This window comes from Aristolochia californica, unplaced genomic scaffold (assembly GCF_029961685.1).
Source record: "Aristolochia californica isolate CCGP_79_NKW_82.1479 unplaced genomic scaffold, dmAriCali1.0.hap1 SCAF_7, whole genome shotgun sequence".
NCBI lineage: Eukaryota > Viridiplantae > Streptophyta > Magnoliopsida > Piperales > Aristolochiaceae > Aristolochia > Aristolochia californica.
The window spans coordinates 2521478-2541068 of NW_027182268.1; the positions used below are offsets into that span (position 1 = coordinate 2521478).

Here is a 19591-nt window from a genome sequence, read left to right on the forward strand (position 1 = left end):
AGAATAAGTTCTTTTACGAGGTAGGTGCTTTGCTAAGTAGGATCTTAGGTCAATTGGATAATGAACGAAAACTTTGTTACTCGCATACCTATCCAGTGGTCAAGCTAGAATATATTTGTTGCTCCATCTTGGCATGAATTTAGTACCTTGATTTCACTTGTATATTGCCTTTCAAATGTTGGAGCCATTTTAGGGGTTAGGGTTCTGAAGAAGCCAAGAGTTCTCTTGGTAATCGTTTTGATCCTAGGCTGAAGCATTAAAGCTAGTTTGCTAAAGACTTTGAATCATAAGCTTGATTGTTTTTCACTTCATAGTTGCCTTAGGGCTTTGGAAGATGAAGCTCTTTCCAGTTAATCAGGTGAACTCTGGATTTGTCATTAGCTTTTGTTGAAATTTTAGGTTAGAATTTATTTGTTGATTAATGTAAACCAAGTACATTGGTGCTCTATTTGTAATAAAAAAACAACTAGAATTAGAGTAAAATTAGATTACCCATGTCCCAGATACACCTAAGTAGAATCCTTAAAAGTAAGTCCTAAAACAATTAAACAATCATCACATAAACATAGAACTAGCTGAACTAAAAGACCTTTGATATGAGACATGTAAAGTTCCACCATATTAATTCCTTCGCTATGAGACTCCTTACTACGAGGGTTACATAAGACATCTCCATATTTGCTTCTTCAACACTTCCCTCAAATTGGAGTTACTAACTTTTAACTTGTAAAGAAAAATTCTTAGTCTTCAATATTTAACCTTCTTTTGACTGCTGAAATTTTTTTGTAGGATGTAAATTCTTCATCATCTGCTCTCTCTTCTTTTGTACTTTTTCTGCTCCCCCTCCCTCTCCCCTCGAGTTGATCACTCTTTGTTTTTCAAGAGGCCTACTTGCACAAATCAAATATGAGAGAAGAAAACATCACTTCTAGCCAAATGACAAAACTAGTTGCACCAATCAAAATGGTCTAAGTCTTAAAAAAACTCCGCTCAATTGCAAAGGTGGACAAGGCCAATTTTAGAGCATTGAAAAAGCCTATTTACTCTCTTAAAGGAAGTTAAAGAGATACCACTTGGGTGAAAAATAAAAGATTTGACTCAATTTGGATGTTGGACACACTCTTATTCTTGCAAGTAGTGGGTTTATAGGCATTTTTCTAAAGTGATAAATGACAAATTAAAGAAATACTGGAGGTTTAACTGCCTACACTTGTAAAAACACGAGTCATCACTCAAAAGAGAAATTAACTAGTTCGGCACCTAAGAAGGATAACATAAAACATATGGGGAATGACTCATTACTCAAGAGAGAAACTAACTGGTTTGACACCCAAGAAGGATAACACAAAAACATAAGGGGAGATTTGATAAAAGTGCAATAAATCTGAATGACAACATGAGACAGACAACAGAATTAACCATCAAAATTGACCATGAAATTGAACCAGAATTTGGACCATAAAAACAAAACAATTAACCGTAAAAAATTGACTGGAATTTCGATCGATAAATTAAAGATAAGGGAGATATACCTAAGGAGGAATTGGGACCATGGAGATTAAGCCTTTTTGGCTCATGTGTATAATAGTCAATTTTAACATATGATACATATGGTAGAACAACACCATTTTGGTGGTTTAATAAGAGTGAAAGATGAAGACCTTCAAATGTCAAACCCTTCCTCTCCTAACAAACTTGGTCATCAATCTTGAAAAAATTCCTCAAAGTGATCTTTAGCTCCAATCTAAGCTTGCGTCCAGCTTAGATCCATGAAGACGATCATGATACTGCAAATCCGTTCTTTATTTGGTAAGGAGGTTTGCCCCCTATCCAGGAACTATATTTGTTGTAGCATGAGCTGTCAAAGAAGAAAAAGATAGAAAGTTCTAGTAGAGGTCAAATAAGGAAGTAAGGAACCAGAATCTAAGGAGTGGCAGCCTACAGATACCTCACCGGAATTTCAATTGGAGGTGATGATTCAACGGCAGCATGCTTCACCCATTTTCCTCCAAGGCAATGAAGAGGTTGTCGATTCCTCTATTGAGGTGAACATTGAGAGCATAAAACATCACAACTCTAAATTTAAATCAACCTTTGCTATTTTGATCTTCCTCTTTTTTAACCCATTTTTCGCAACAACTTCACATTCTCTATGTGTAGGAAAGTCTGTTGCAACTACCCGAGTTTGCAATTGTCAATCCTCTGACATCCGGAAATACATTGAAGGAAATTTTCCAAACAGGTCTCTGTGTCTGTTTGCTTGCTTGAGATTTGACTGTTTTGAACAATTGACTCTTTGTTTGTCTCTGTCTCCAAACTGGTTTTCGTCTATGCCCTCTTCCAATCTGTTGAACAATAGCTGTTTATATTTGGAAGCAGGTATGCTTTTGCAATGGTAGGACTCACAGTGTTCGTATTGACTCAACCTCATCGATTGACTCAACTTGTACAATATGCAAAACCATAACAAATTGAACTTGTCTAAACCAGTTTTTTGTGTGTGGGATATTCCACCAAAATGAGAAAAAACAGGTTATGCACTTGATTTTGTGCGAAGAAAATAATTTTTTTTCATCTGAGTTTGGATTTTCAAGCTACCTTTGGTTGTTGGCTTTATCCAATTTTGTGACCATGGGGACAAGCTTTTGGAGGCTGTGAGGGAAGATAGATTCAGTTGAGCAGCTAGACGAGGAGTGGGTGAAAGATGAAGATGGATTCTCTTGATTTATGTTTTAGGATCAGACTTTCTCTTTTGGAATTTCGAGGTAGACAAAAAAAAGGGAAGGTGGATTTGAATTCACAGAGTCAAAGAGACAATATAACAAGAAGTTAAGAGACACGTCTAAGTAAATCAGAGTGGAAGAACTTAACATTGAAAAGAAACAAAGAAAGGCACACAAGATTAAGAATTCGAGAAAAACATGTGTGTTGATCAAGTCAACTCACAAAATCTGCTCAGATACCTTGTTGAAATTTTAGGCGAGAAATTTTATACATTGATTGATGTAAATTGTGTTTGTTGGTGCTCTATGTGTAATAGAGAAAACAACTAGAATCAAAGTAAAATCATTAGTAACTATGTCCTAGTTACAACCAAATAGAATACATAAAGATAAGTCTTAAAACAATTAAACAACTAATGCATAAATAGAGAACTAGTTGAACTAAAATATATATAAGACTTCACTCATGTGAGATTCCACCATATTAATTCCTTCACCCTTTGGCCCTTTTACCACAAGAGTCTCATTACTCTTTTAGTAGGAAGCCGTTGAAGGAAGACCTTTTGTGACTTTTATTTAAACTATTGTTTCTTTGCTAAAGCAGATGATATCATTTATTAAAGGAGAAGTGGGTTGCTTCAAGTGGGCATAGGTGAGAGCTTTCTTATTTTTATTTTTTTATTTTGAAGATGGTGTAATTTCTATTAGTAAACTTCAAAGCTTGTTATTGAGGGGAGGGAAGCACTCAAGCCCATATGGAATAGAATCCCAAACAGTAATACATGACTTAAGAACACCATCCTTAGCTAATTTATTCGCAAGACTAATCTTGGAGCATACAAAATGAGCCCAAGTAAATGTTAATCTGAATGCTAAATGAATAATTTTATCATGAGCATGCTGAAGACCTCACGCAGGAGTAGAGGACTGTGAGAACCATGATTTAAGTGCAAAAGAGTCCCCCTCAATAATTAATGGAGATGTACACTTTGCAACATAAAGTTTCAAACCTTGGTTTGAATGGCATCGGCTTGTCCAGTAGGTCCAGAAAAAGCTAGCCGAACCAAACCGGCATGACTATGAATGACTCCTTTCACACCTGTCGGACCCAGATATTCAAGCGAGTAACTGTCAAAATTTAATTTCAAGTGACTGGCCGTGGGAGGTGACTAAGAAGGCCCTGGAGATATAGAAGCGCTGCAGGAAAATATCAAAGCTGACCAATTCCTTCTAATAACTGCTAGGATACTGAGTATACAACCCATAGCTATAAGTCTAGTTAATATGGAGTCAACCAGTTCATCACACTTGACCCCTTTTGAACCAGTTCATCACAGTCTTTCATGAGCAGCACACCAGAGAGTGAAAGACCTTAGGAAGAGCTCTTTATCTTCTGACAGAAGAAACCTTGGAACAAGTGGCAGCAGCCGATTGCAAAGCCAAATTCTTGTAATAGGAAGCAGCAGCGAAGAGGCCTCGCGACTCTAAACACCAAATAGGCATGTCCACACTATGACGTGAAAAAAAAAGAATCTAGAAGCAGAAGAGACAAGCTGAGATCCAAAACTTCAGTGTCAAGGAGATCACGATGAAAATTAAAAGCACCAATCTCTAGATGCTGTGGGCGCCACATAGAAGAGTAAACCAAAACATTCTTATCTCTTGCTAGGTTAAACAACCTTGGGAAAGCCAAGATAGGGGCTCACTACCTAGACAGGAATCAAGCCAAAATCTTACTAGCCTTTCATCATGAACACGATACCATATATGATGCTGAAAAGCCTCCTTGAAATGACAAATGTTCTTTGATAAATAAGAATAATGACAGACTCAAGAGTCAGAAGGCAGCCACGATGAAGGGTCACACTTATACTTATTGAAAATAATCATCATCCACAAAGAATTTCTGTCACTAAAACACCATAACCACTTTCATAGAAATGCTTTATTAGTGAGCCTCAACCTCCCCCCTAGACCTCCATGGATTTTACTTTGACAAACTGTTCCCAATGCACCAATGGGTACTTCAATTTATCTTAGCCCCCCCACCACATGAACATTTGTTGAATCCAGCCGCACAATAACACTTTGCAGATAAGGAAACAGGGATAAAAAGTAAGTAGGATGCGTGAGAGAACCGACTTGATCATAACAGTATGACCTGCCAAAAAAAGAAACTTTCCTTTCCAAGAAGAGAGCCTTCGCTCCATTCATTTAGTAACCGTGTCTTAAATACTAACAGAAGGCGTGCCAAAAAATAACGGGAGCCCAAGATATTGCATGAGAAGGGAAAGGGGCCTACAGCTCAACACATAAGCATAACCTGAGACCACCTCTTCTTGATTAATTCCAAATGTACCAGTTTTACTCCAATTCTCTGATTGTCCTGATATAGCAGAGTATCTCAGCATTAAGGCCTTAAAATTTAGCAATTGTTCCAAGGAGTCTTCACTGAAACAAATGACATTGTAGAGATCTGAAGCAATAGAAGAGAAACATAAGGGCCCACAACAGAGAAACCTTGTATTAGCCAGCACGAGATCCCTGAAAAGGAGAAGAGAAGAGAAAAGATAACACCTTGATGGACCCCACGAGATTCCTGAAAATAGCCTTTACTGTTCCATTCAGCAATATAGAGTAAGAAGTTTAAAAAAAAGACAACTATTAATCCATGCCCACCACTTAAGAGTGGCAATCCCGTCTTTGACATAGCAAATATCCAGAAAATTTTAGTTGACAAGGTCAAACACCTGTCCTATTTCAAGCTTAATAACAAGGCCAGCTTTACCCCTTCTTGCTGTTATCATTAAACTCACGAGCAATAAGAGCAGAATCTAAAATTGTCTACCCTTAATAAACACACTCTGAGTATCACTAGTAACAGAGGGAAGGACTTTATCAAATCTTGTAGAAAGAATCTTGGCAATGTAAGCATATAATGACCAGTAAAGGGACTAATTGGCTATAATCAGCAGATTTATCTGCCCTTTCTTTCTTTGTCACAAGTGCTATAAAGGTAGCTTCCATTCTGGATGAAACAATCCCATTATCATAAAAATCAAGAAACTGGCCTGAACATCTTCTTTAATGAATGCCAACTGTCCTTATGAAATTCAGTGCTGAAATCATCCAGCCCCATCATTAGGAATCAACTTGAGTGCGGGTTCAATTTCCTTCTATGTGAAAGGCTGAATCAAATCGGCATGCATAGAATTTGAGAGCGTGGAGAAAACCAAATTGGCAGGAAATGGCCAGTCCTGATTGTCATCAGAATAGAGATTCTTGTAAAAATTTATGAAAGAGCTTGTAACCACTTCCCTGTGGATTGAACTCCGTTAATTGTCAGACTGGAAAAGGTATTAGCCATTCTATATGATGATGCTATTGCATGAGAAAAATTCATAAAGTGTCACTCATTTTTACCCACTTAAATCGGGCTCGCTGTTCCTGTAGAGCCTTTATTGAGTAACAATATGCTGGAAATCCTCCCAAAGGAAATCTGTCATGAACATTTTCGACATTGGAGAGAGCTATAGTTGTTTCCATATTGTCTGTATCCTGAATGCTTTGAAGAAGAAAATTCTTTTTGTCACTTAAACTAAATTTATTTGTGTTATCCTGTTTTTTGATTCTGAACTTGCGGTCTTCAATTTCCATGAGAACCTTATATTACGTGAACTTTGAGACATTAACAATTCTAGAGTGGGTGTCAGTGTCTCCCCTATGATATTGAAGAAGATGACTGGTAATGGATCATCCTACCTTGGTTCAGGCTATCCATATATAGGAAGAAAATATTCGGCATTTATTACTTGGTCAGTAGTTTCATTGTGGAAGCAATTTATATAGCCCACAAACTGCAAAGTTTAGAAGAAGGAAAACAGAAATTGTTTCTCCCACTATGGTATAGAGATGTGCTGATACTGGCTCCTGTTAACAGAGACCTTTGTAACTTTTAAAAATCCATGAACTGAGCCATTTATCAAAAGGAAAAAGGATTGTTAAACAAAAAAGGACATAGGTAGTAGATGTAAGACAATTCTGAAGCCAAAACTTCAAACGCACCAAGTACAAAGCCCTTGTTAACTGCACAGAAGGGCCTCCTAACTCGATCAAAAACTTCTCCATGTGCACTTCAGCTCTCCATGTCCACTTCAGCTAATGCTGTGTCTACTTCCTTTTAGAGGAATGGACAAGCTTGCTGTTTAAATGTCATCAAGTTTTTATCTTTTGATAAATGCACTTCGACTCATGCTAAGGACATATGATAATGCTCTATGAAGTGACTTAAATAAGACTTGTCCTGGCATATGCAAGTGGGCTGATTGGGGAAATCACCTTGAATTTCAGGCCACTTCTTCGTAGATATCAACAAACTAAATGAGACCCTGGTGGCCTTTAGCTTTGAATACATTGATGATAAAAATCTTCAAAATGACCTGAACTGTCATGTTGCTGGAAAAAAGCCAACACTTATTTTAAAAATCACAGACTAGTCCATTTGGACCAGGTGCTTTGTCAGAATGCATGGCTGGTTTGGGATACTTACTTCCTCGGTAATAGGTTGTACGGTTGAAGTGAGCTACTTCTTCATCTTTTCTTCATGCTATAGTAAAACTTTTTGAAGTGGCAGAGATCTGTTGAAGAAGGAACAAAAGCGTTTTGCTTTTTCTTTTTCTTTTTTTGTTTTTTATATATTTATTTATTTTTACACTTAAGTCAGATGCTCATACCTGGGCTTTTCTGTGGGTTTTGATGTGCTTCTTTTGGTATATCTATTATCATCTGTTTTACTTTTTAGCTTTGAAGCACTTCATGTTCAGAAAATCTGAGTTTTGCAAGAATGGCCTTGTCTTATGCCATATATTATCAGAGCATCACTAGTTTATGCATTCTTACATATTTAAGTTTCCATACATTGGGAATCCCTTCCACTCTCTGTTCTTTTCCCTCTATCTTTCTGTCACGGCATTTTAAGTGTGTGTTGTATGGCAAATCATGTTTTCAGGTATCACCCATATTACCTGTCTATTTCGTCTCTAATGTATTTTTTGTGCCCCACCTTTGTGTTTGTGTGTGCATACTAAGTGCTTTATGTTCTTTTTTGTAGCAAATCATCAGTTTTGCTGGGGTTAGCTTTGACTCTTCCTCTGATGGTTGCATGCCTTTCTGTTGCCATCCCAATATGGATGCGGAATGGTTACCAATTTCGGGTGCCACAAGCAGATTGTTCAAGTGCAGGAAGCAGCCATCCCACTTCAGGGATAAAGGAGGTTTGCTTTTCTCTCTTTGATACCTGAGCTAAATTCGCATGTTGGAGTTCTATCATTGATCAATCTTTTCTTGTTCTCATCAATTTTGGTTGTTATGTCTAATTTCGTTGTTCATTTTAGAGCATAGTCTTAGCTATCAGTGTGGCAGTATTTGCTGGATCTGTTTTGGCTCTTGGTGCAATAGTGTCTGCCAAGCCTTTAGATGACTTGGGTTACAAAGGATGGGGTGGAGACCAAAGAAGTTTTACGTCTCCCTATGCATCATCTGTGTATCTTGGCTGGGCGATAACTTCTGCAATTGCTTTATTAGTTACTGGTGTGCTACCAATTGTGTCATGGTTTGCTACATACAGATTCTCCCTGTCATCTGCTATTTGTGTTGGAATATTTGCCAGTAAGTTATGCTTTGTATTTTCTCATTCTTTGACATTATTCGTGCAAACTTTTTCAAAGTGCTATTTCAATCATTTCTGGTGTAGTTGTCCTTGTGGCCTTCTGCGGTGCGTCATATTTGGAGGTAGTGAATTCTCATGATGATCGAGACCCGACAAAGGCTGATTTTCTGGCTGCTTTGCTTCCTTTGGTGTGCATTCCAGCTGTGCTATCACTATTTACTGGTCTTCATAAATGGTGAGGCAGCTGGCTGATATTTGACTTACTTATTCCTTTATAACGTTTGAAATTCCCTAAAACTCCTTGCAAAAACTTATCAGGAAAGATGATGACTGGAGACTTTCTCATGGTGTTTATGTCTTTGTCGGCATTGGTCTTCTTCTCTTGCTTGGCGCGATATCTGCTGTGATTGTTATTGTCAAACCCTGGACGGTTAGACTCTCATTTTTTTTTATGCTACTTCATGCTTAGCTTTAGTGAATTGTTTAATGATATTATTCAATCTTAATTGTTATTTTTCTAACTTCTAGCTTTTTTGTTGCTGAGACAGATAGGGGTGGCTTTCTTGTTGGTTTTACTTCTTCTTGTTCTAGCTATTGGTGTTGTTCATTATTGGGCTTCAAACAATTTTTACCTAACCAGAATGCAGATGTTCTTGGTTTGCTTACTTGCATTTGTGCTGGCTCTTGCAGCTTTTTTGGTTGGGCTTTTGGAAGGTGATAATCAGAATATTACAGTTGTTATGTTTGTTTGCTGCTTTGTTATCCTTTGGAGAATATAGTGTTTCTAGTTTTTCTTTGTAGATCTAATCCGTTCTCTTGTACTAAAGATGATATCTGTTTGCAGATAAGCCTTTTGTTGGTGCATCTGTTGGTTATTTTTCGTTCTTGTTTCTTCTTGCTGGGAGGGCATTGACTGTGAGTCTTTTAACTAAAAATTTCAAGTTCCTTTATCCAACTGTCCACTTGTTTCAGATCCATTGTTCTTATTTTGGTTAAATCATCAGCTTAATATCCTCTCCATTACATGGTTAATGCAGGTGCTACTTTCTCCACCAATTGTTGTGTACTCTCCTAGGGTTTTACCTGTATATGTTTATGATGCTCATGCAGATTGTGCAAAAAATGTCAGGTCTGCTATAAATAGTGCTCGGCATGTGCTAATAGAAAATTTTCAGTTATTATGCTGTGTCCACAGATGGGTCATTTGAGTGTTGATTTTTCTCTAATAATTGGTTATTTCATATTTTCACAGTGCCACCTTTCTTGTGCTCTATGGGATAGCTTTGGCAACTGAGGGCTGGGGTGTTGTTGCCAGTTTGAAGATATATCCTCCATTTGCTGGTGCAGCTGTGTCGGCAATTACTCTTGTGGTGGCTTTTGGTTTTGCTGTATCACGTCCATGCCTGACTCTTAAGGTCTTTGCTTGTTTCGAAATTTCAACATCTACTCTAGGCATCATAATCTTTTTCCTTAGCTATTAATTTCTTCTTTTTGGGCCTGTCTTTCTTGGTTCCAGATGTTGGAAGATGCTGTGCATTTTCTTAGTAAGGAAACTGTTGTTCAGGCCATTGCTCGATCTGCCACCAAAGTAAGTCTCTGTTTTAAATCTTTGGTGACTTTAGCATGGGGCAGTGAACTGCTTCCTACTCATTTCAGAAAACTGGATTTTTCTATTTCTTTTCACTGTTCCTGCTGTTGTCATTTATCCTTTTTATGTAGTTCATGTCACTGATTTGGGACTTATAATTTCCTTTGACGTAAGGCCGTGCATGCAAGATGTGAAAATCATTATAAATTTTTTTAAAAAAGGAAAATCATTATTAATTTTTTTTAAAAAAGGAAAATCATTATTAATTGTCTGAATAAAGTCTTTTCCTTTTTTCTTGGATGATGGAAGTTGGAACTTTATTTGATTCCATTTTTGACATTGCAGACCAGAAATGCCCTATCTGGAACATATTCAGCTCCCCAGAGGTCTGCCAGTTCTGCTGCTCTTCTAGTTGGGGACCCTACCGTTACAAGAGATCGAGCAGGAAATTTTGTGCTTCCTCGGGCTGATGTCATGAAGTTAAGAGATCGCCTAAAAAACGAGGAAGCTGCTACAGGATTGTCCATCCATAAAATGCGAACTCTTCTGACATACAGACATGAAATTGCTGCTGACATGGGCCATAGGAGGGAAATGTGTGCTCACGCACGGATTCTGGCCCTAGAAGAAGCTATTGATACAGAGTGGGTGTATATGTGGGATAAATTTGGTGGTTATTTGTTACTTCTTCTTGGTTTAACTGCCAAGGCCGAGAGAGTGCAGGTGGAATCAATGTACATTTTTGGTCTAGTATCTTTCTTCGATGTTCTCTACATATCTTAACATGCCACATATTTGTTGGCGTTTGTGCTTTGCCAGGATGAAGTTCGTTTAAGGCTTTTCCTGGACAGCATAGGTTTTTCAGATTTGAGTGCCAAAAAGATTAAGAAGTGGATGCCTGAGGATCGTAGGCAGTTTGAACTTATCCAGGAAAGGTAATTGATGATTTTTGATTATCTCTCAGTTGTGAGTTGTTAAGCTGGTGATGTTATTAATGGCTACTGTATCTTGTGTTCCTCATTTGATGTTTCATGACTTCTAGTTACATACGAGAAAAGGAGATGGAAGAGGAAATCTTAATGCAACGACGTGAAGAAGAGGGAAAGGGTAAAGAACGAAGGAAAGCACTCTTAGAGAAAGAGGAACGGAAATGGAAGGAGATAGAAGCTTCTCTTATATCCTCTATGCCAAATGTTGGGAGCAGAGAAGCTGCTGCAATGGCAGCTGCAGTACGTGCAGTTGGCGGTGATTCAGTTTTGGATGATTCCTTTGCTCGAGAGCGTGTTTCCAGTATTGCTCGTCGTATTCGTGCAGCGCAGTTGGCACGCCGAGCAGACCAGGTTTACCTTGTTCTTTCAATTTATAGCTATTTGGATAAATTTGTTCAAAATCTAAGTGTTGAACTTTTTGCAGACTGGAGTTCCTGGTACTGTGTGCATTCTTGATGATGAACCTATGGCAGGAGGCCGGCATTGTGGCCAGATTGAACCTACTCTTTGTCTAAGTCAGAAGGTTACCTTCTCTGTTGCAGTAATGATTCAACCAGAGTCTGGTCCTGTCTGCCTTTTGGGAACAGAATATCAAAAGAATGTTTGTTGGGAGATCCTAGTTGCTGGTGCAGAACAAGGCATTGAAGCAGGACAAGTTGGACTTAAGTTAGTGACTAAAGGTGATAGACAGACAACTGTTGCAAAGGAGTGGAATATTGGTGCATCCTGTGTAGCAGATGGAAGGTTTGTGCATCTTTTAGTAAAGTTTCTATTGTCCTAATGTAGATGATATTATGTATGTAGTAATGATTAAGTCTTGCCAGAACAATCAATCTTTCTTCTTTGCTTTGCAGGTGGCATATTGTGACAGTAACTATAGATGGAGAAGTAGGTGAGGCAACTTCTTATCTTGATGGGGGTTTTGATGGATTTCAGAGTGGATTGCCACTTCAGATCAGTAGTAATGGTATTTGGGAGATAGGGACTGAAGTTTGGATTGGCATTAGACCACCCACAGATTTAGATGCTTTCGGGAGGTCAGATAGTGAAGGATCTGATTCCAAGATGCACATAATGGATGCCTTTTTGTGGGGTAGATGTTTGACTGAGGATGAGGTTGGAGCGATTCATACTGCAACCAGTCCTGCTGAGTATGGCATAATAGATCTCCCAGAAGATGGCTGGCACTGGGGTGATTCACCTTCCAGGGTATTATTTTGTTCTTTGTCATCTGTAATTGTATTTGCATGTTAATATAAAGTTACTAATAGCATGGGAGATTAGAGCATGGTTCTGGGAGGCAACCAGGCATGAAGAAAGCTTAAAAAAGAGAGAATTTATGAGCCTTCTTGAGAACTGGATTTGTAAACTAACAGTTTCAAATATTAGTTTTGAATTAAATAATTAAAAGGACTTATTTTTAGATCTTAGGAGAATGCGGAAATCTGGGAATCGTTGAATTATGTTGTGGTTAAAGAAAGTAATGATTAAATGCAACATTTCTTATCTTGCTATGATTCTTTTGATACAATTCCTTTCAAATAGATGGTTCAGTGACATTTGTATTTATGATTGTGTTTTAGAAGATTCTTCCTGTGGTTGGTGATGTGTTTTTGAAGATACTTCCCGTGGTTGATGATTGTGTTTTAGAAGATTTTTCTTCAGCTTGCCCAGACAATCACATGATGTCCTTAGTGATTGGATATCGATGATTAACTTTTTTTTTTTTTTAATCTGAGAGATGCATTTATTTTATATTTGCATAGTTATTTGGTTTTACTGTTTCTGAACTGATATTTATGGCCATATGTCTTTGAATCTTAGGTGGATGAATGGGATAGCGACCCTGCAGATGTTGATTTGTATGATAGGGATGACATTGATTGGGATGGGCAATATTCCAGTGGGAGGAGGAGAAGATCTGATCGGGAAGGGGTGGCACTTGACATGGACTCTTTTGCAAGAAGGCTGAGGAAACCAAGAATGGAAACTCAGGAAGAAATAAATCAGCGCATGCTTTCAGTTCAAATTGCGGTGAAGGAAGCTTTATCTGCAAGAGGTGAAGCACATTTCACTGACCAGGAATTTCCTCCCACTGATAATTCTTTGTATGTGGACCCTGATAATCCACCCCCAAAATTACAGGTAGTTTTGGTCATCTATCAGAAATCTTGGTATACATTTACTCTTTTTTCACTTGAAATGATAATTGATGACTTTTAGGTTGTTTCTGAATGGATGAGGCCCACTGAAATTGTGAAAGAGAACTTCAGGGATCTTTGGCCGTGTTTATTTTCTGGTCCTGCTAATCCTTCTGATGTTTGTCAGGTAATTGGCTTGCTTCATTAACTCAGTGTACTTGTTTCTACGTTCATGTGGCATTTGTCAGGAATGCATGATTGGCATATTATCATATTTTAAGTCATTTTAATGCACTCTTCACTTTGTGCAGGGCCGGTTAGGTGACTGCTGGTTCTTGAGTGCTGTTGCTGTTCTGACCGAGGTATCAAGAATATCAGAAGTTATTATCACACCAGAGTACAATGAAGAGGGAATTTATACTGTTCGCTTTTGCATTCAGGTAGTGATACATTGCAGATAATAGTTTACAATCATCGTTTGAAGAAATTATTTGCTGATATTTATCTCAACCTGAAATTTGACGTTTGTTTTGTTGGATTCCTGCAGAAATGATAAATCCTTCTTGTATTCATTGCAGATAGTAACTGAGAACTCCTCAATTTGTGGCTGTCTTATTTGTTGTGTTGTTGGTAATTTTCATGCATGATGTTCTGCAGTCCAGTTCAGCTGAATAGTTTGTATTGTTCTTACAGGGGGAGTGGGTACCTGTTGTTGTTGATGATTGGATTCCCTGTGAGTCACCTGGCAAACCAGCATTTGCAACCAGTCGGAAAGGAAACGAACTATGGGTCTCTCTTTTGGAGAAGGCCTATGCAAAACTGCATGGTTCTTATGAAGCTTTAGAAGGAGGGCTTGTCCAAGATGCTCTTGTGGACCTCACGGGTGGGGCTGGTGAGGAGATAGACATGAGGAGTGCACAAGCACAGATTGATCTGGCAAGCGGAAGGTTATGGTCACAATTGTTGCGCTTCAAACAGGAGGGTTTTTTACTAGGTGCTGGTAGTCCATCTGGTTCTGATGTACATGTTTCTTCCAGTGGGATCGTCCAAGGCCATGCCTATTCTGTATTGCAGGTCTGCTAAAATTGTCTCCCATCTGAGTTTTGTTTTTTCTGTTTTAATGAGAGAAATTCTTCATTGAAACCTTTCTGTTGTCTTTTACTGTTAAACTGTAATTTAGGTGAGAGAGGTAGATGGTCACAAACTTGTTCAAATTCGTAATCCTTGGGCAAATGAAGTTGAGTGGAATGGGCCATGGTCAGACTCATCACCTGAATGGACTGATCGGATGCGGCACAAGCTCAGGCATGTTCCTCAGGTAATTATTTTGATCTGCTTTATACTTCTCAAAATGGCTGTTATCTATGCCCTTCTGTAAAGTAATACAAACAGTTCGAACAATTATCTTAGTGACTTCTTAGAATCTTGATCAGGTTAGTTTGCTATCTCCTATTGCTCAATAACTAGCATTTTGTGTTGAACAGTCAAAGGATGGAATATTCTGGATGTCTTGGCAAGATTTCCAGATTCACTTTCGATCGATATATGTTTGCCGGGTCTATCCGCCTGAGATGCATTATTCTGTTCATAGTCAATGGCGTGGTTACACTGCTGGTGGTTGTCAAGATTATGATACATGGCATCAGAACCCACAATTCCGACTTCGGGCAAATGGATCTGATGCATCGTTGCCAATCCATGTATTTATCACTTTAACTCAGGTAAAATTTTATTTTTTCCTTTACTGTAAAACAGCATAAAACTCTGATTGTTTGTCTGGTTTCTTATAATCTTTATATGTCATTATGTTAGGGTGTTAGTTTCTCCAGAAAAACAGCTGGTTTCAGGAATTACCAGTCAAGCCATGATTCACTAATGTTCTACATTGGAATGAGGATACTAAAGACACGTGGTCGCCGTGCAGTGTATAACATATACATGCATGAATCAGTTGGTGGAACTGATTATGTCAATTCTCGTGAAATATCTTGTGAAATGGTTCTAGAGCCTGATCTGAAGGGGTACACGATTGTGCCGACCACTATCCACCCTGGAGAAGAAGCTCCATTTGTTTTATCTGTTTTCACAAAAGCAGCTGTGACACTGGAGTCTTTATGATAACATACTCATTGGTGGATTTCACGATTGTCAATCTTGTAGCATGGTGCATTGAAAATGCTTAAGGTCTATTTCATTGCAGCTGCTAATGCACCTGCACATTCGGCAGTCCTACCGTGTGGGGTCGTCAAGTGGGCCTGAACACTGGAATTTGGTATGGCTTTCTTCTTCAACCTTTGTTTATTACATTAGTGGGTAATTTGGCTTACTCATATGATATCTTTGCATGAACTGCTATTATCTGATTCTAAATGGAATAATCTATTTATTATTTTTATATTCTCTTGTAAAATGTTAGTCTTGTTTGACAAAAAAACTCTGAACATGAGATAGTTATTCTGATTATTTATGATAGATAATGATGTGTCTTCCTGTACTGATAAATGTGCAAGAGCAAGGAATGGGCTACTCGAGAGTAGTTGCACAGGGTTTGTAAAGTGATCCACCAGTATAGCAACTTGGGTCGGGCAACAGATACAACAACTTTTGCTGAAAAGTTATCTCCATACAAAGTCTTGTTTTTGATGGCATAAAATGGCTTGAAAGTTGAAGCTTTTTGCTGTCGCACGAATTTTTTTTGCTACTTGACCTTCGTTGCTTCAGATGTCGATTTTTCTTTTTAGAAAAATCTGATTTCAACTATTCCTTTTGAGTTGGAAACTAGACTCAAATATTTTTCCAATGGTATATAATTTTTTGAATGAAATGTGCAATAAGAGAGTTAAAAATGCAATGAAAAATATGAATTGGGAAAGAAGACTAAAGAAAAAACGAGAAACTTCTCTTTTTCCTTTTTTTCTTCTTCTTCTTCTTCTTCTTCCTCCCTTTCTTCTCCATCTTCTTCTCCATCTTCTTCTCCTTTTCCATCTTCTTCTCCTTTTCCATCTCAGATCATTGCCTGCTCTGATACAATTTTAGAACTTAGGATTCCATGATGTATGATCAAAGTAGAAGAAGATTAAGGGTTGAAAAGAGGAAGAAGAGTTGTGGAGAGAAAATTTAGGAGGAGAAGAGTAAAGAGTGACGAATTTGGAGAAGGAGAAAAGAGGAGGAAGAATAGGGTTATGGACTTCGTCCAATCCCTCCACCTTAAATTGTATTTATAAATATTAATAGTACTAATATTACAAAAATACACTTCACCTAGTAATAGTGAATAAGAGACATAAATCATAAACTAATTATATAAATGAGATGACTCTTCATTTACCATCATGCCACCGCTGTATGGGTTTGTGGGCCTTCTCCTTGGTCTATGGGCTTTAGTTAATTTTCCATACACTTGGATGTGTAGGCCTTCCTTGGTCGTGTGGGCTTTGGGCCTATCTTCCAAAACATGATCTTATAGATGGGCGCTATAAAAAGGCGGAAATGAATTATTAGTTTTGTCTAAACTAGAGAATTAGTTGTTGGGGGAGAAATTAAAAGAAAGTTCTGCAAGTAAGATATTTGCTGGGTAAGACATTCTCAAACATAATAGGTTCACGTAGGTTGAAAGTTTTAAGCATAATCGTTCTGTTTCTTGTTTTCATTCTCTTAGTTGTTCCCATTTGCAGTGAGCTTTTTCTTTGGGATCTGTTTTTATTTTTTATTGAAAATGCTGTCATACTTGCATACACTTGCTGTATCCTTTGGTGTGGTAGCACAAGATTTGGTCTTGACTGCAAAATTGCAGAGTCTGTCCGCTGTGCTAATTGTTTTTGTGCAATCACTTTCCTTGTTTTTACTTTTTATGGCTGTTAAGAAAGAGTAATATATGGATCATTGGTTTAAGAGTTAGAAATGAGTTCCTAAGAAATGAACTTAAAGAGTTTTATCTTAACTTAAAAATTAGTTGATGAGGGAGAAATTAAAAGAAAGTTCTGCAAGTAAGAATTTTGCTGGGTAAGACATTCTCGAATGTAATAGGTCACAAAGATTGGAAGTGTTAAGCATCATTAGTTCCAATTTTTGTATTCATTCTCTTAGTTGTTCCCACTATTTGCTGTAAGCTTTTTCTTAGGGATCTGTTTTTATTTTTTATTAAAAAATGCTGACGTAGTTTCTGCCAACTAGCATACACTAGTTGTATCCTTTGGTGTGGTAGCACAAGATTTGGTCTAAACTGCAAAATTGAAGAGTCTGCTTTGCTTTTTTTTTTTTTTTTGTGAAGTCGTTTTCCTTGTTTTTACTTTTATGGCTGTCAAGGAAGAGTACATATGGATCATTGATTTAAGAGTTAAAAAAGACTTCCTAACTTGGCTAGTTGTTTTGGGATACATTTTGGACTCAATTTTAACATTATCAGAGCAAGACGTGTGCCTAGTGCCTGCCCTTTGAGTTTGTACTGTTTGTATTGTCTATGTATCATACTCATTATCTGTATGTGTAAGCCTGGATATAAGGGTGAGTATTTAAGAATTATCCTACATAGATAAATGAGGAGGAAAATCTTGGGTTTATTAATTAGAAAAAAAGTTTTTTAACTTGGCTAGTCATTAAAGGATAGACCTTAAATCCAATATTCAAGATTCATAATGGCAAGAACTTATCTTTCAAGTTGTTTTATATGATTATTTGTTGGTACTAAGATAATCTTTTTTTTTTAAGTGGTTGCTAATTTGGAATTTTCCGTGTGATCAATCTTTTGGGATGCCTTATTTTGAATTTAGTCTGAAGGCAAAATTCATTTTCCTGTCATTGTTGTAACAGGGTGTTAATGGATCATGCCGTCCCTGTCCATGGCATGGATGAGCTGCATGGACATGATACAGGGTGGTTGGACGTTGCTCATGCCAAGTGACAGACGAGTTCCCGAGGAGTTGGGCATTGGAGGATTCCTTTCATAGGCATAGCTGGATGCGGTCACCGGTGAGGTGTATCTGGTGGTTTCATGTGACAGCAGTCTCCAGGATCCGTTGAAATGCCTGCCAGCCCCAAGGTCGGTTCCTGATCCTTGGTTCCATGTACTGGCAAAATTTGTAAATAGTTGTGTAAATCTCTGTTACAGGGAAAAGGTTGGGCATGGAATCTGTGAATTTCTTGTAAAGGCAGAAATGAAATAATAGGGCTTGTGGCAGGAATGTGGTTCTCACTACTGTTGCAGTTTTGAAGCGCCCTAAGACTTTGATTCCTGTAAATACAGTTTCCTTGGAAAAAAGCCCAGTTTTTAAAGTGTATTCTGTAGCTACCTAGTTTTTGCGCATCCGCATGGATTTCTGGAAATCTCATTTATTTCTTGTTTATTGCTTTTCACTTTTTCTTTCCAGTGCTTGTTAAAAATCAGTAAGAACAGTCTGCATTAGCTATCATGTGGTTATTTCTTGTTGCGTTTTCTTTTAACTTTGTTAAAGCAAACAAAGTTAAAATCGATATGTTACTAATGAGCTCTGTTGTGGTTAATTTGATTAGAGTGTTCCTGAAATTTACAGGCAATAATTCGTTAGTAAAAGAAAACTGAGACTTTGCAGAGATTTAAAAAAGACAGTTTTGTTAGTAATGACTAGGGACCTGAGATTAACTGTTAACGTAGAGTGAAATGTACAAATTGATATTTTTTTCACTGTCCACCTAGTTCTCCTGTTGTGCCTACCCCTCTGTTTGTGCTTGGAAGGTGTTAGCATCTTAGAAGTCATATTTAGAAGTTACCTAATGCTCATTAGCAAGCATTGGAAGCAAGATTGCCATATCATAAAATAAAAAAATATAAAAAATTCGATAAAGGCTACTTTTTGTCTGATATGACACAACCAAAAAATAATGTGTAACGTACATTAAAGCCATTTTTAGAAATGTTAATATTATCTTACCTTCTTGAAAAATTTAAAACATTTTATTCAATATGTGAGAAAACATAACATATTCTCACGTGTATTGAAAATTTCTTTTTATGAATATATTTCATCCAAGTGTAATATATCTTAATAAAAAAAAATACTTCTTTTGAGAAAGTATTTGATAGATTTTAAATTCTGTAATCTGGCCCAATTGAGTATTTTTTCTTATTTGGCCAATATGACTATTGATGCTTGCGAAATTGATATCCCCCTTTGGAAAACTTAGATTTATAATTGGTTTAATAAGGTAGAAAATATAATTAAATATATTTATTTTTACATATAACTCTTTATATAAAGTCTCGTTCTTGATGGCTTTAAAGGGCTCGTAAAGTGAAGCAACATCTTTTGTAGTTTGACCTTTATTGTTTTAAATATCGATTTCTCTTTGTAAAAAACTCCGATTACGTAACTTCTTTTTGTGTTGGAAAGTATACTTGAAGATATATCTGTTAATATATAAATTTTAATATGAAGGGCTAAATATAGAGATTTGAATGCCAAGAAAATGGTAGATACTATGATAAGAAATAAAGAAAAAAGATAGAA

The 19591-nt window shown here is 37.3% G+C and overlaps 1 protein-coding gene across 5 annotated transcripts in view; it reads left to right on the forward strand.

Annotated features, from left to right (window-relative positions):
- Positions 1-18461, forward strand: part of LOC137935900 (calpain-type cysteine protease DEK1-like) — a 38470-nt gene extending 20009 nt beyond the window's left edge. For 4 of the 5 annotated variants that reach the window (XM_068780304.1, XM_068780307.1, XM_068780305.1 and 1 more), the window contains 22 exons: positions 7834-7996; positions 8117-8390; positions 8476-8626; positions 8710-8821; positions 8940-9105; positions 9236-9306; positions 9429-9520; positions 9644-9806; positions 9908-9979; positions 10325-10702; positions 10799-10914; positions 11022-11319; positions 11393-11712; positions 11823-12177; positions 12793-13113; positions 13192-13296; positions 13421-13549; positions 13803-14183; positions 14290-14427; positions 14594-14830; positions 14922-15381; positions 17919-18461. In XM_068780304.1, coding sequence (XP_068636405.1) covers positions 7834-7996; positions 8117-8390; positions 8476-8626; positions 8710-8821; positions 8940-9105; positions 9236-9306; positions 9429-9520; positions 9644-9806; positions 9908-9979; positions 10325-10702; positions 10799-10914; positions 11022-11319; positions 11393-11712; positions 11823-12177; positions 12793-13113; positions 13192-13296; positions 13421-13549; positions 13803-14183; positions 14290-14427; positions 14594-14830; positions 14922-15227 — 4348 coding nt within the window. In that variant the 3' untranslated portion in view covers positions 15228-15381; positions 17919-18461. Of the gene's footprint in view, positions 1-7833; positions 7997-8116; positions 8391-8475; positions 8627-8709; positions 8822-8939; positions 9106-9235; positions 9307-9428; positions 9521-9643; positions 9807-9907; positions 9980-10324; positions 10703-10798; positions 10915-11021; positions 11320-11392; positions 11713-11822; positions 12178-12792; positions 13114-13191; positions 13297-13420; positions 13550-13802; positions 14184-14289; positions 14428-14593; positions 14831-14921; positions 15382-17918 lie in introns of those variants that run through there. The other variant, XM_068780308.1, reaches the window with a different exon arrangement.
- The last annotated feature ends 1130 nt before the right edge of the window (positions 18462-19591 follow it).